This window comes from Opisthorchis viverrini, assembly GCF_000715545.1.
Source record: "Opisthorchis viverrini unplaced genomic scaffold opera_v5_25, whole genome shotgun sequence".
NCBI classification, from domain to species: Eukaryota; Metazoa; Platyhelminthes; class Trematoda; order Opisthorchiida; family Opisthorchiidae; genus Opisthorchis; species Opisthorchis viverrini.
The window spans coordinates 2129857-2145127 of NW_008751681.1; the positions used below are offsets into that span (position 1 = coordinate 2129857).

Below are 15271 nucleotides of genomic sequence, written 5' to 3' on the forward strand. Positions count from 1 at the left end.
AGGACCTGGTGATGTTAGCCAGCTAGGCAGAGATGGTCCGTACGATGATCGACGCTCGTGAACAAACATTCTCTCATGTGGCGTTGAATTAGTAGCCGTACAGAGTAACGACCGAATGGCATGCAGAGCATCGATGAGCATATGTTCCCAATGTCCAACGTCGAGATTACGAGATGTTAGACCGAGTGTGGTAGCTTTCCAAAGCGTTCCGTTTAGCCGTTCCGCTTGTCCGTTGCCCTGGGGTTATAGGGAGTGGTCCTGCTGGTAGCTATATGCCTGCTATGCAGAAATTCTTTGAGTTCGACGGACATGAATGAAGGGTCTCGGTCCGAGTGAATATAAGCTGACATACCGAAAGATAATTGATCAAAAGTTCCAGTTTGTCCGGATTATGTGTCTCAATACAAGATAACAAATGGGAGAATGTACGATACCAGTGAGTCCATTGGTCGGTTGCATCAGGAGCGTATGGATCCGCGTCAAATCTGGCTGGTTGAGCAAAGCGTTCCATGGATGAGAAATAATATGTTGAATAAATTGCAGTGGGAGTCGATGACTTAGTTAATCGATTATTGATCTGTTGAGTAGAATGAGAAGACTTCGCCTAAGGATAGGCTTTATTCAACATATAAGCACAGTATAGGCTGAAATGACAAGTGGGAGTGAATTAATGGAAATAGCAGTAAAGCGTAACTTTCACTACAGATCACCATTACTTGCTTGCCATCCAAATCACCATTACAAGCATCGTACCTGTCGATTTCCAGAAGCTTCTCAGTCAACTCAACTCGATATCGTCTTTCCAGGTATAGCAGTAAAGCGTAACTTTCACTACAGATCACCATTCTCCACTTGCCATCCAAATCACCATTACAAGCATCGTACCTGTCGATTTCCAGAAGCTTCTCAGTCAACTCAACTCGATATCGTCGAGCTTTCCAGGTAGCGACTGAAGGCTTTTGCATCAACTGACCTTTTTCAGAGGGTGCTTTCACAATGCCGTGACCACATTTAAGTGGTGTACTACATAATGGAAGACCGTTTTCTGTCGGAGCTCTCCATTGATTACCGATTATCACATGGTCCAGTCGAGTCCACGGCTGGTGTGCAAGTTAGTGGCCTCCAAGTCATACTTCGTGAGTGCTTGTGCTAAAGGTTTAGAATAAAATAAAATAAAAACGGTTCAGCTGTGGCACGCTTTCGGTGCCTAGCTGTCATGCCGCACGAGGGCTGGGATACTTCCACGCCGCCCAAGCCTAGACAGGGAAAGTTGAGAGGCAGAGGTCGGGTTCGAAACACGGACCTTCCGGTCAGTGAATTCGCGCTCTAACTACTTGGTCCATCTCGCCCCCCACCCACCCCCCGAAAAGTTTAGAAACATGACGTTCAACACAATTTGATAAATTCGCTATCCATAATCCGTGCGGCGAGTGCCACTCCCGAATCAGCCTCCGAGGTTATGAGGTCACGAGACCATCATCAGTTCTAGCTCCCTCAGTTTCATTCACCGATAATTAGGTGGAAATGAGGTAGGTGGCTACGCATTGGAGCCGGTAACTGGTTAAATTGATGTAGGCCTGTCAATAAACTTTTAATCGGAGATATTGGGAAGAGAGTTATACATTGAAGGCAATAGCTTGTATGCACGAGCGCCATTGAAGGTGTGACTGGATCATGTCTGACAACGTCTTTAACCATCGATGTGTCCCGTCTCGAGGTTCCCATCCAGGGAGACGACAATGACCGGCGCAACTGAGTTACCAAGTTATTGTTTGACCTCCCCTGGCTGGTTTCCACCCTTCACGTGGTTGTCCGAAAAGAACCTTACGAGGAAGTCGGTCGACTGGTATACGGAACACGTTGCCAAACCTATGGAGTGTGGTCAGTTCATCTACCTTGGGGCAGTCATTTCCTCCGAAAACTTTCCGACTTACTTCAGTATTACTGATTCGGTGTTCTCACCAGACTCGGGCAATGCTCCGAAGATGAAGATGCTCTGAAGATGAATGTCTTTCGACATCATCAGCGCGCAGTGACCAGACTTCTGACCCGTAGGATAATATGGAGCGCACCGCAGCATCGTAAACTCGACACTTGACGGATAAGTCTGTGTCACGCCTATGCCACAGGTGACGCAGGTTCACAACAGCTGCTCCGTTCCTCCCAATGCGGGTAGAAATATCATCCTTTGCGAGACCACTAAGACTGTCCAGGTAGACAAAGTTGTCTACTACCTCAATAGGCCCATGCGCAAACCTTATGTTAGGACTCGAACGAGATGGAGCGAGATGGCCCAAGTGGTTAGAGCGCGAATTTACTGGCCGGAAGGTCCGTGGTTCGAATCCGACCTCCGCCTCTCGACTTCCCCTGTCTAGGCTTGGGCAGGCGCCGGGTAAGGTGCCACAGCTGAACGCTTTTTCTTTTTTCTTTTAACTCGAAGTCACCCAGCTTTTCAGGAACGCTTTACACTTTGGAGGTGTGAAGTGCATGCTAAACCGTGAAGCACACTTATTTAGCCTATTTAGCATTGTTTGCGTTACCATGGCGTCAGATCCAAGAAGAGCTATGTAGTCTGTAGCGGACTAGGACCTTATCAGCGTGTTCGGATAAATTAACAAGCAAAGTAATACAAAATCACAAAATCATAATAGGAAAGGAATCAGTAGTCATATGGGGACTCACGAATGTGTAGATCCAGTAGTCCACTACACCGATCCAAATGCAGTAAGGAACTATTCACTTGTCGGAATTTCCCACAGATGGTTCCGCGTGCGTGATATATTCCACGGTAGGAAAATTATTCACGGCTAAAAAATGTCACAGGGATTTATTGTGACGTTCAACAGTTGACACAAACACAGAGATCTGGTCCCACTGGTTCAGCAGTCAACAAACAGTTCAACGGAGCGTAAATACACTCGTTCAGCAACAAGTCAGCAGGTCGCACCGGAAAATTGTGTATTCGTAACATTAAAACAAACGTCATGATACAATATGTACGACAGTTACAAAGTATGGTTTAAGTTCAGGAAGAATGGTAAATGTGACAACGGATTACAGACACTACAAGTCTGCGTATTCAATATCTGTGCGTGAATGCCTCAGAAGAACTTCGACCCCACAGGCATTAGATAATCATCATCATTGTCAAGAACCGGTACCTTTAAGAACCTGTAAGAACCGGTACGAGATGGCCGAAGTGGTTAGAGCGCGGATTACTAACCTGAAGGTCCGCGGTTCGAATCCGACCTCCGCCACTCGACTTCCCCTGTCTAGGCTTGGGCAACCTGGCAGTATCCCAGCCCTCGTGCTTCCTTCGGGTGGCATGGCAGCTAGGCACCGGAAGGGTGCTACAGCCGAACGCTTTAAGAACCGGTACCTTTTGACGACCGATGCCTCAGAAGCGTTGTTGGCTTTGAATGACGTCAAAGGATCAGTAACGAGGTGATTAGAAAACTGGTATTTGGTTGTAGAGCAGGTACTTCAATCGCGAAAAACAAACAGCACCATCAACTGCGGTGGCTCGGTCATGTGCTACGCATGTCGAAACACTGTCTACCGAGACGAAGGTTGTTCCGCGTGCCTCCTTCAGAATGACACAAACCGCGATGTGGGAAATATATGACTTGGTAGAAGGGTGTGAAAGAGATTACGAAGAGTTTGGGTGTTGTGCGTCTTCCAGGATGAGGCCCCAGTAATCCCACCTGAGATTGGCTTGAGGCATTGCAAAAAATGGCAGCTAATCAGTGTTAATGGCGTTCGTGCTGTCAGGCTGGGTCCAAATTGCCTGATTGAGCGCATGGAGGTGTAGGCGCTTCAGAATGCTTGACATAGGCCAGCACTAGGTCCCCTCTCTCACCCATTCTTTTTCTCTTCTTTTCACTCTGGGGCTTCAGATTTAATTAAACGAAACTTATGGTTGTACGGCAGTGAAGCATCAGTGTCATACTGATGTTGCTGTCTATGATGATGATAATGACGATGACGATGATGATGAACGACAGGTGCATTCTCGTCGTCTTTCTTATAAGTTTTCTTCCACATAACCTGTCCACTGAAGCTCTAAGGATCAGAGCAGCGAGGGACACTCAAACGGCACCCGTTATTTGTATCCGAAGCAAAATAAGCGATGCGGATAAACAGCAGCCTTATTCTGTTTTGAGACACATGTGAGACGTAGAAAATGCACCTGAATGAGTGCGGAAGGCCAAGACATAAATTTCGCCGGGAGGCGGAAGAACGTGCAATCATAAATATAGCATCCTCTACAAGTCTGTGTAGTGCGTTGTTCAGTAGGCGGGAGATAGAGGAGTTCCAAACCAACCTTGTGTGCGAATCCCTTCTCCGAACGCGGGAAAGTAAGGTAATTCACGATAGCGTTATGCGCTAGTATGTTAGTCTTCTGCATGAAGAAGGCATCTACGTGCTTGCATGTCATTTCCTCAAACAGTGATGCTGGAAAACATGAGAGAAAAAACATAATAATGGGAACGAACAACTGTGGGCTGCAACACAAACTACGAGAGTGCCCTTACGAATCCTCCGGTGCGACACCGCCCATTGTTTTCGCTTGTGATGCTTCACCATATGGTGTTGGAGCCGTGTTATCGCAGAAAGATAAATTTGGAATTCTCAAACCAGTTGGTTACGCTTCACGATCTTTGTCGCCTGCTGTGAGGAATTATGCGCAAATCGATAAGGAGACATTGGCGATTCTGTTCGGAGTGACACTTATTCAACACTACATTTTCGGACAAATGTTCGACATATTTACGGATCATAAGCCCCTACTTGGAATCCTCGGAGAAAATAAACCAATACCTCAAATAATGTCGCCTAGAATGCAACATTGGGCCTTAAAACTTGCGTACTGTCGCTATCATTTGCAGTGCGAGATGGCCCAAGTGGTTAGAGCGCGAATTTACTGACCGGAAGGTCCGTGGTTCGAATCCGACGTTCGCCTCTCGACTTCCCCTGTCTAGGCTTGGGCAACCTGGCAGTATCCCAGCCCTCGTGCTTCCTTCGGGTGGCATGGCAGCTAGGCACCGGAAGGGTGCTACAGCCGAACGCTTTAAGAACCGGTACCTGTCGTACAGTGGTTGTAGCTGCGACAGTTTCCTTCACCGATGATGTGGAGAGGTGGTTTGGGTGTCTACTCATTGGAGGCGGAAGCTGATTAGTTTGGGAAGGAAGTTATGCGTTGAAGACAATAGCTTGAATGCAAAAGCGCCATCGAAGGAGCAACTGGGCCATGTCTGGCAATGCCTCTAACCATTGATGTGGTCTGTCTCGGGGTCCCCATCCAGGGAGACGGCAGTGACCGGTGTAGCTGAGTTTGCTGACAATAGCTTTCATATTTCGCTGTCAAGTCCTTGTTCGACTTTCTCTGGCTCGTTTGCACCCTTCGTGTGGTTGTGCGAAAAGAAACTTTCGAGGAATTCAGTCGGTGGGTATACAGAGCACCTGGCGAAGCCGTGTGTCCACCGCTGTTCCTCTTCAGCAGGCATTAGAGCTTGGTAGTCTTGCATAACCGTATCAATGACGAAGTTGAGGAGGAAGGGTAAAGAGGACAGCTTTACGTGACACCACTAGATGTGGTGAGCTCAGGCTAGAGTCTTGCACAGATCTCCACGCGTCCACCGGAGTCGGTGTACAGCGCCCTAAGGAGAGTCAAGAATTCATGGGGGACACGTTTGCCCCACAGACATTTCCAGAACGCCTAATGGTCCACAGAGTTGGAGGCAGCTATTCAACTGTTGTTCGCTGGAGGCAGTGTTACTTTTCCAGAATCTGTTGAAGGGTGAAAATCTGATCGGTTCATCCTTTTGCAGAAAGGATCTCAGCTTGGCTTTCACTGATTTCTCTGTTTGTGTTCAGTCATCCATTGAAGGGTAAGAGCAGAGTGACTACAATACCACAACTACCAACCTGATACCATGGTGGTTTTCACACAACGTCCGCGTAAACTTTTTGAAGGTAAGAATTACTGTCGACGTATCCCGTTCTGCAGGCACCTCTTCACTCCATATCGTACCAATGGTTTTTGTTAAATGAGTCACCATGGTTTCTTCGTCTTGTTTGAAGAGGACTTGGTACAGACAGTCCCGTCATGATAGATATCTTTCTCAGCCTCAGAGTTATCACCTATATGCTCACAAAGAACTGCCGTTCACCACGTTCGTTTGCGTTGATCTTGATTGGGCCAGTTTGTTCAACTGCACAGAAACAGCTACTTACTTCAGTCCAGTCCAGTTAGTTTCCCTCAGTTTTCGGGGTTACATAACACCCATGCTGTATACATCACAAGTCATTGTATGAGATCCAACAGACCAGAAGAGCGGAGTGCTAGGAGTCTGCGTTCGTCCCGAGCAGTATGAGGTGTATGATCAAACTATTGTCTTCTCTGTGCTTTGCAAACTAAAAAAATCGAAATCCTTTAGTTGTAACAATCTTCCGGTGCCTAACTGCTATGCCAATGGAAGGAGGCATGAGGGCTGAGATTTTTGCCAGGTTGCCCAAGCATAGACAGTAGCAGTTGAGATGCGTAAGTTGGGTTCTTACCATGTAGCTTTCGGTCCGTAGTTGATCTCTTAACCACCAAGCTACCTCGGGTTCTGTAAAAGTAGTTGCGACGAAGATTTTTCCGCAGATCCACATTTGGTCTGTCTTTTTAGAAACGGATAGCTTCATACAACTGTTACCTAATTTAGCCCTTTCTGAATTCAGCACAGTGGTGTCCAATGAACATCACTTGTAATCCAGAAAGAACCAGGTAAACATGTTCAAATATGGTCGTTTGAAGCGCAGCCTTCTATTAAATGTTCACGGTTGACTTTACACTAACGCGCTCACTAATCCTTCTGTAACATGAAGTCCATTCAGGAAGTTCCAGTACAAAAGTCTTGCTGGCGAAAGAAGCGTGAATGGTGACCTCGAGGCTGCCTTTATTAACCTGAAATTTTCATAAGCATTCGGTATAATAGACCATACGGCTTTGCTATCCATCTAGATCCTGATGAAATTCATTCATCTATCCTAAATTAACTTATTGAATTCCTTCAGCCTGAGAATCCGAAGATCTTAACATTAATGCACTTTCGTGGCTCGTAAGTGTTTGTGGCCTAATCCTCGCCTGTTCATGATTTGCAACGATTTACTGCTTACCGTAAAATCTAAAATCGAGTCTTCGGCAAGGTGGCAGTATATCAGCCTTTGTGCTTCCTTCAGATGGCGTGGCAGTTAAAGACCGAAAGGTTATTACAGCCGATCGACTAGGTAAATCTCGTGTTTTTTAAGCGGTGACTTGCTGTGAATTCTCCAGTTTGGGGTTTTCGAGGCATCAATTAGTGAGTTTTAGTTACTTTAACACTACCTTCTGTTGGCGGATGGATCGGAAAACGGCCGCCAGCATTGCCCGATCTTATTTCCACTTAAGAATATCGTAATGTGTCTTTTCTTTAGTGTTTTCGACGGCCGAATGTCAGTGTGAATGTTCCTGTCTGTGGTGGTGATGGTAGACTTGAACCATACGGTCGTCATGTAACAGGTGGATGTGTCGATTGGCTGTGTAAGAACAACAACATTTACCTTTCTCAGTAAAAACAGACGTGTATAATTATGCTGTTTCAGCATCCTACTGTTCCCATAACATACAGCAACTATGTTGAATTCATAAGTGTGAGTTGCAAGAATAAAACAGTTGGTGCTTGAATCATTTCCAACCACTCTGTGTTGCCATCTTCAGTACATAGCAGAGAGGAGTGCATAGTTGATCACCATTTAGACTACTCTGCTTCTATCCCTCTTATGATATGGCTACCGGTTCCTAATCTCGGTAGTCGGCACATGTGTTATTCCAAAAACAGTGACGTAAAACAATAAGTCATACGGTTTTTCTCCTCTGAACCAACCGAATTAGTCTCTTCTGGTAGAATACACCTTGGAGTGCCAGTTGAAAGTGGTTTCTCCAAGGTATGACAACCGTATGCATAGTGACTACCGATGATGCATGTTTGTAATCATAATGGTAGACTAATCATTCTGAATTGCACTGTAACTGACTGGTTCGGAAATACCAGTCTTACAAGCGTAAATGGACTGGCTATTTATTAGTGTACAAAAATGGTACCAACAACACAAAGAAATTAGAGCAAAGCAACTTGGAGTTGACAGGGATAAAACTGGGGAAATTCAGTAGCATGTGTAAAATAGGTCAACAGGGCCATAGCATCATTAACAGCACATCAGTGTTCAAACACTGACACTTCGCTACCATACAACTATAATTTATTTGAAAAAGGCCCTAGAAGCGGATGTAGAAGGGACTTGGTGCTACCACAGTTTTTGACAATGGGCATATCCTTTGATCGAAAGCGCTGTCGCACAACCGAACACTCGTTCCTTGTTTGTCTCGTTGCTCATTCGCTGTCACTTGCCTACAGGAGCCATGATTGTGGGACAACAGTTTTTTAAGGCCTGAATTGTTCTCATTGCGGCTACACGCGGAGCCACGTCCCACAACCATACGAAACAACCTGTACTTTTACATACAGTTTCCTTGGGGTTCATGGATAGGCCGCTTTCACGAGATAGGTCTCAGTTTAGCTAACGTGACTCGATCCTTAATGATTCGTGCATTGATATCGTCTGTAACACTACAACGAAGAATAACACATCTTCCAAGATATTAAGAACGCTCCGCGATCTCGAGTGTTTTTCCTTTGATTGTAAGTGCGTGTTCAATGACTGCAAGTTCGGGAGTATGACCTTACACTTTTTGGTTGCAAGGCACATGTTACAGCATGGAGTAAATACGAACTGGTCAGTAATGACTGGTTTACTGAATCAACGGTCTTAATTTGTCGATAGTTACGTAACTCCGAGAAAGGGTATTGGTTTATATATTCTAGAGATGATGCCTTCGAAACAAGGCACTCGATTGCTGGTTGATTCGATGCATCAAAATACATTTTCTTAGCTATGGCCCAATCAGTACATACCACCACACATGAAGAGATCAATCCAAATCGGCTTTCCTCCCTTTAAAAGCACCTACAGAATCAGGAGATGAGAAGAGGTCACCGTATCTCACAAGCTTTATTTCTGTCTAAAGTTTGCGCTATTACTTTTCACCGGGCTGATTCTCCTAAGAATGATCAACTTGACGCCGCTTGTAAGTGGTCTTTGTTTTGAACTGTATTGTTTTAAAGTCATCCAAACCCAGTGGGTATAGCACGAATTTATTGAGCTGAAGGTCCGTAGTTCGAACCCGACCTCTGCATTTCGAATACGGCTGTCTAGGCTTCGACAACCTGGCAGTATTCTAGCTCTCGTGCTTCCTTCGGGCGGCTAGGCACCGAAAGGGTGTTACAGCTGAACAGTTATTATCAGTAAATTTAATAAATTTAATTTTGAGGAGTTTTGCACTTTTTGAGTGCGTCTAGTTTTCGAAGACATGCTCCTCTGGGACTGTCTGAGGTGTAAACACCAGAGTCTTCAAAGTACTAACGATTTTTATGTTGTTTCAGGATTGGATTCATGCTGTTTTCACGGGTTAAACATCTGATTCCATATCGAACATGTGCACGAGGATCGGCTAAGAAAGTCAAAGCAGGTTAGAACTGTCCGCCCTTTATTACAATCGTTTCTACCATAGGAAAAGGTGTTGCCGCTGTAGCTAAAACGAAAGAACTGCCCTTGGAAACAGATATAGCGAAGGTCGTCAACTGCTGTTGCATCAACTACAAAATAGGTGAAGATCCAATCCCGTTGAAACCCGACAGGTCTGTCATTCCCCTTTTTGATCATTAATTTGTGCTCATACAGTGAATACCCACAGTGGTTGTGGACCCTGAGAACGGACAGACGTCCTCCACCTTTGGATCAAGTGGACAGAAATTCATACTACTTTTGGAGGCGTGTTAGACGTGATAATTTCCGACACTGGAATCACTTAGCTAGTCTTGATGGGTGGCACAGAAAGGATCACCGATCTTTGGAGAGTCATGCCAATCGGTTTTATGGTGACTGGGAAACCGTGTCAACGGATTGGTGGAATTCCACACGTTTAGAATCGAACAATAAAATTCAGTAGCATCGCATTTCATCTTCTGGTCCATATGGACACTTTTGAGCCATTCTCTATACACGGTCGTTTAGTTTGGGGTGTAAACTAAATAAGGTTGTACTTTGTGCAATAGTTTGTACAATGCACAGTGTTATTAGGATCATTCTGTTGTTAATCAGTTTCCCGGGTACCCCAAGTCCTAGATTGATGAAATTTGGCCCTCAAAACTCGTTACCACATCGGCATGCATGTTTCGTTTCCTACTGTGAATCAGCTTTGAAGAGATCTATCACCTATAATGTGCTTGAGGGCTATGAAATGCAATTAGAAGCACCTTGCGATGATGATCAAGCCATTGGCTATAACAAAGTTAACCTCAGACAGACTAGCCACATAGTGAGTGACGCTGTCCGTTATCGATCAGATTCGATGTCAACTGTTACTTCGGAACGGTGCCCACTCAGCTTGCGCAATTGAGGCGAGATCATCAGTCATTTATCCGATAAAGCCGAAGGGTCGTAGATCGATCAGCGCCACCTGAGCTCAGTAAAAGCAAACATTGTCCAATAGAGGTTTTTGAAAGAATGACCTCCAGGTTGTCGAGGAAATGCACAGCAGTGAATATATTTGTAGCCTTCTGACTGAACCTGATGAGCGGACGAAGTCGTAATCAGAATAAGGCTTTCTGATGCGTCTAACGAATACATCAAAGCTGTAGGTATTTCAAATAGTTTAATGATGTGCTACGGACCGCACCATACGAAAGTACAGAAGAATAAAGCCATTTCCTAGAATGAGTAGCGGTCACGTTCAAAAGTGAATAACCTGGGCTTCCTCATCGATCATCATGCGGAACATGAATGGAAACATAGTATTTAACGGTTGTGCGGCAAAATTTACTACGACCTCTTCATTCATTAGTACTTCGAAATACACCGTTATGATTTGTTGCATACATACACAATACCAAGTTGCAACTATTTTTGAGCCGAAAATGTGATAACAAATAGGTTATGGAAGCATCCTAGTTAAACCAATCACATCGCTCAAACGTGAACACGTTCGCCTTTTCAGACGTAATGATTACGGACACCCAGGTGTGAATATTTTAGAAATAATTTATTTACCAAGCTTCTTAAGGAGGAGAAAGCGCCGAGACATGGATTTCTTTGATTATCTCTTCTTCCAGTCACTCAAACTGCATCCTGCTATCATTCCGGTCTGCCAAGGTTGACTGCGTCAGCCGACATGTTCCATATTAGGTTGGTAGAACATCCAATGTAATCTGATTACAGTTCAAGAAGGGAACGTTCCCCATTCAAAGCGAATCGCCTGATCGTCAAGTCATCAGGAAAGCGGATGGTGACTATAGCCTTTGTTTTTCAAATTAATGTATAGAGTTTACTCTACGGGGAAGAAAGTAGAGATATTCTGGATGAGTTGATGCTCGTCTGGCTTGGTAGCACAGTGTTTCAGCACGATCTGAAGCCTCATGGAAATCCCTAAGGGCATTGCATTCCATGAAATTGAGCCCAGGAAATTAAAAATTTGGGTCTTCTGCTTGTAGCCAATATTGTTGTGCTTTGGGTTAGAGCAAGTAGCTTTCGATCTGATTTGGACAGTGGAAAACAAGTGGTCGACGATAGAGTTGAAAACCACTCGGGTGGTGAGAGTGACGACCCTAAAACACAGACGTTATAAATTCCTAGCTCCGTGAAAGCGAGTCGATCAATTAGTGCGTTTGTTTGATAGATGGTAAGTGATTAATGCTTTGTGACCCATACGGGGTAGGTAAAACAGTAGACATGATTTTTAGCCTCGGAAGCTTCATAATAGCATGTGCAAACATGGTTTGTTGTGAGGCACTTGCTATCGACAGTATCACAAAGGGGTGGAAATAACCGCTCATCCTTAATTGCTGGGTTGTTGTGGACATTTCTGTTCCTAGCAATTAGGGATTTTGCAAATCGATGGACGTTTATGCATAGGAGCATGCATTTTGCCGTTGAACAAGGTGAGACAATGCAGAAGAGTTGCGACTGGTCTACGCATTCGTATACCAATGATATTCATTGTAATGCTTTAACATGAAGTCGCGCCATGCCCATGAACCTTGGCTTTCACTTCCAACAGCCGAACTTGGATGAGTCATTGTGCAATAACCGCAACTCTGGCTGAGTTGCTCTCCGAATTTACCTGGAACAATCGGCTTGCCTGTTTTCTTGTCTAAGGTATCGACTGTCCGAAAGTTTTGGCTGCTAGGGTCAGAACCATCGATAAAAACCCGCTCGTGCCACCAGGAGGTGGACACGCGTATGTGATTGCTCTCAAAAACACGAGTATCACTCTATCCACAATTCATGTGTGTACGTCAACCGAATGTGGGCCAGTCACGTGGGCGTTAGGTTGGACGATCGTCAATATGTCGCAAATGCTAAGATAGATGCAACCGGGAGCGGTCGACGGACCTGTGCGAATGAGTTCGAAAAATCAATCTGTTGACGATTGGGGAAGCTTCGTACGTTCAGGTTATACACTAGAGTACCACTTGAAATTTAGTATCCACAATAGCCTGTCTTGACAGCAAGATAATTGTGAAAAACGTTTTACTGTTTGATTTCATAAACACCTGGTGTGTGGTGAATTTTCAGTGTCCAGTTAAGCCGCTTGACTGAAAAATTTCGGGCCTGGTTTATTTGGTCGATAGGCCAAGGTGTAAGCTAAGCTCCAGAAAACCTCGCTTGACTTTGTAATTGACCGTATAGAAAACAGTGAAGTTAACCTAACAACTCTGGAACGTAGTTGATCTCGCCACACCAGTAAGTGCTCTCAGAATAATGGGATCCAGTCGTACGACTTGCACGAGGGCATGACTCGGGAAAATAACCAAGAAGTCAAAGACCTTCGAAAGGCGCACAGTTGACGGGAAACGACTGTATCAAGATAGGACACATTAAGTCTAACCTCAATGAAGTGATTTTGGTAGGATGATTAAATTTTTACTATTCCTTTTTTCGTATGCAAAAAGAAGTAAACGCCCCACTTGATTGCGATGATGTTAAGAAGAGCGGAATGCTTGATGGCGCGAGTTGAGCACTCAGATTTTAGCAATGCATTGCAGTCAGCTTGGTGTCTAAGTAGATAGGGTGGCCGTTAAAATATATTTTCGGGGCCTATATAGGCCAACGGAATAGTGATTTTTTCGATAAATAACTGATTGTGCAGAATGAATATGGAATCACATTTTCCCAGGGAATAACTAGTCTTTACGGAGGTATACGATCCAGAGGTGTTCGTGGACACCGTTTATTCATCCAGATGTTTTCGTTCATTGTAAGTCCCACCACTGGATTCATACCCAACGAAACGCTATGTAGAAGGTTGTGGTAGGAGGCTACGATTGAGGTATTACGGTGCATAACCCGCAGGCATTTGGAAACAGGTCTCCATCATGCACTTCACGGGCTTCGCGCGTTCTGTCGATGGCAGGTAGCAAAGCTAAAGTCTGGCACTTCAGAAACGTTCGTCGATCTCTGTGTGAATTGTCCACTTCGGCAAATCTTCAAGAGAAATGTGGCCACATTAGGAAGACTACCGTGTTAGTCGTCAACGTACTCTGTTCGCGTCAATTATATTATGATGGACTGTTATTCAACATGTAGAACATTACTTACATGTGTACTGTCTATCGTTCATTTAGATGCGACTGAATAGAATAAGCAGTTAGAGCGTAATCTATAGTGAGTCTTAACACGTTGAACGAAGTAACTCAGCAAGAGCGTTCAAAGGTCCAGGCAGTGGACTGTCATAACCAAGCCAAATGTTACGGTGGATGCGGCAATCCTTTTATTATGTTCCGATATCCGCACACTATCAGTTTTCCGATCTACCCACAAGCCATCTGGCTTAGTCAATCAATCCGAGAGCATGGCCATGATACGCCCTGATTAAGAGGATTCGATACGCCACGGAATCCAATTTAAGGCGAGTACGAATAGATTGGGCGTTAGATGGCGAAGCTCCAATCCTAGCAAGTACGGTCCAGAGGGCTAATGGCTAGCTCGATTTTATATGAAAAAAACGCTAGCGTTTTAGTGAGATGCATGGCAATGGAACATGCGTATCCATTTCAGGATTCATCTGGCCACATCAACGCGATTGAATCCGAAATAGCCTAGTTAATACGTGTCGATCCGCGCAAATCATCATTGACAGTGTTCACATTTTATACGTTCTGGTCGTGTTAAAAAACTTTGCACACCCCCACCCCCAATATGTCGGTCCTTATCTTGTGACTTCTCGACACCCCAAATATTTCATTACACAATTTAACAATAAAACTGCTACGGTCAGTATCGATCGTTTGAAATCAGCATATACTGATTTTGTTGACTCAGGACATCTTGGAAACAACACCGATGATGTAAAGCCCAAAAACAACGTGACCGAAGATTTCCCGAAACAAACTCATGCTGGTCTCCAAACGAACAATACGGGACCCCACGCTCCGACCGTCGCGTTCACTGACCTGATAGTTTCGTCCCTGGAAAACATCAATCATAACATCATTCTTCTTTCTGGGGGGGAGGGTATTTGTAGCTATCCCTTCGCCAACATGTGACTGCACAATGCAGCAGTGAGGCATCGGTGTTGAACACTGTGTCATGCTGGTCGATGATGATGATGACTGCACAGCGCACCGCCGCTCGCTAGATCACGAAACTCGCCTTTTTCCCTACACTTACAAATCACGACATTTAAGGGTGACTTATTTGACATTGACTGTCTACCGTCTGATCAGTGTAGCAAAAGTCATGTGCTGACACCCATACACGCAAACGAGCCTACACAACTCAACAGAGCTACGCACGTCGCCCAACTCAGAGTCTAGCCGCTCAGGAATTACGGTGCACCACTCACGGATAGTCAGGAAATACGTGTAGCCGTTACAATAGAGAAGACACGAAACCTGCATCCGGACGTGCAACAGGATTTACCAACTTGCATCTACAATACAACACGTCCCTTGTTCATTCATATACCTATTGTAATCATTTTACTGAACAAAGCTGTCTTTGCTAGTGCTCCCCGTTTTCTGTTCATATAATAAATTTTCGGGTTATAGTAAAACATTAACAACAGCAACACCAGATGAGAAAACAGGTACTGATGTATAAACATTTCAATCTGCTTGAATAAGGCCTC

At 44.8% G+C, this 15271-nt stretch overlaps 1 protein-coding gene across 1 annotated transcript; it reads left to right on the top strand.

Moving 5' to 3' along the window:
* Positions 1 to 5538: 5538 nt before the first annotated feature.
* Positions 5539 to 14687, top strand: T265_02170 (hypothetical protein; the record flags this gene model as incomplete). Its single annotated transcript, XM_009166344.1, has 4 exons — positions 5539 to 5560; positions 9656 to 9782; positions 9826 to 10089; positions 14282 to 14687. The coding sequence occupies 4 exons, from the start codon at positions 5539 to 5541 to the stop codon at positions 14685 to 14687; spliced, it is 819 nt and encodes a 272-aa protein (XP_009164608.1).
* Between the last annotated feature and the right edge of the window lie 584 nt (positions 14688 to 15271).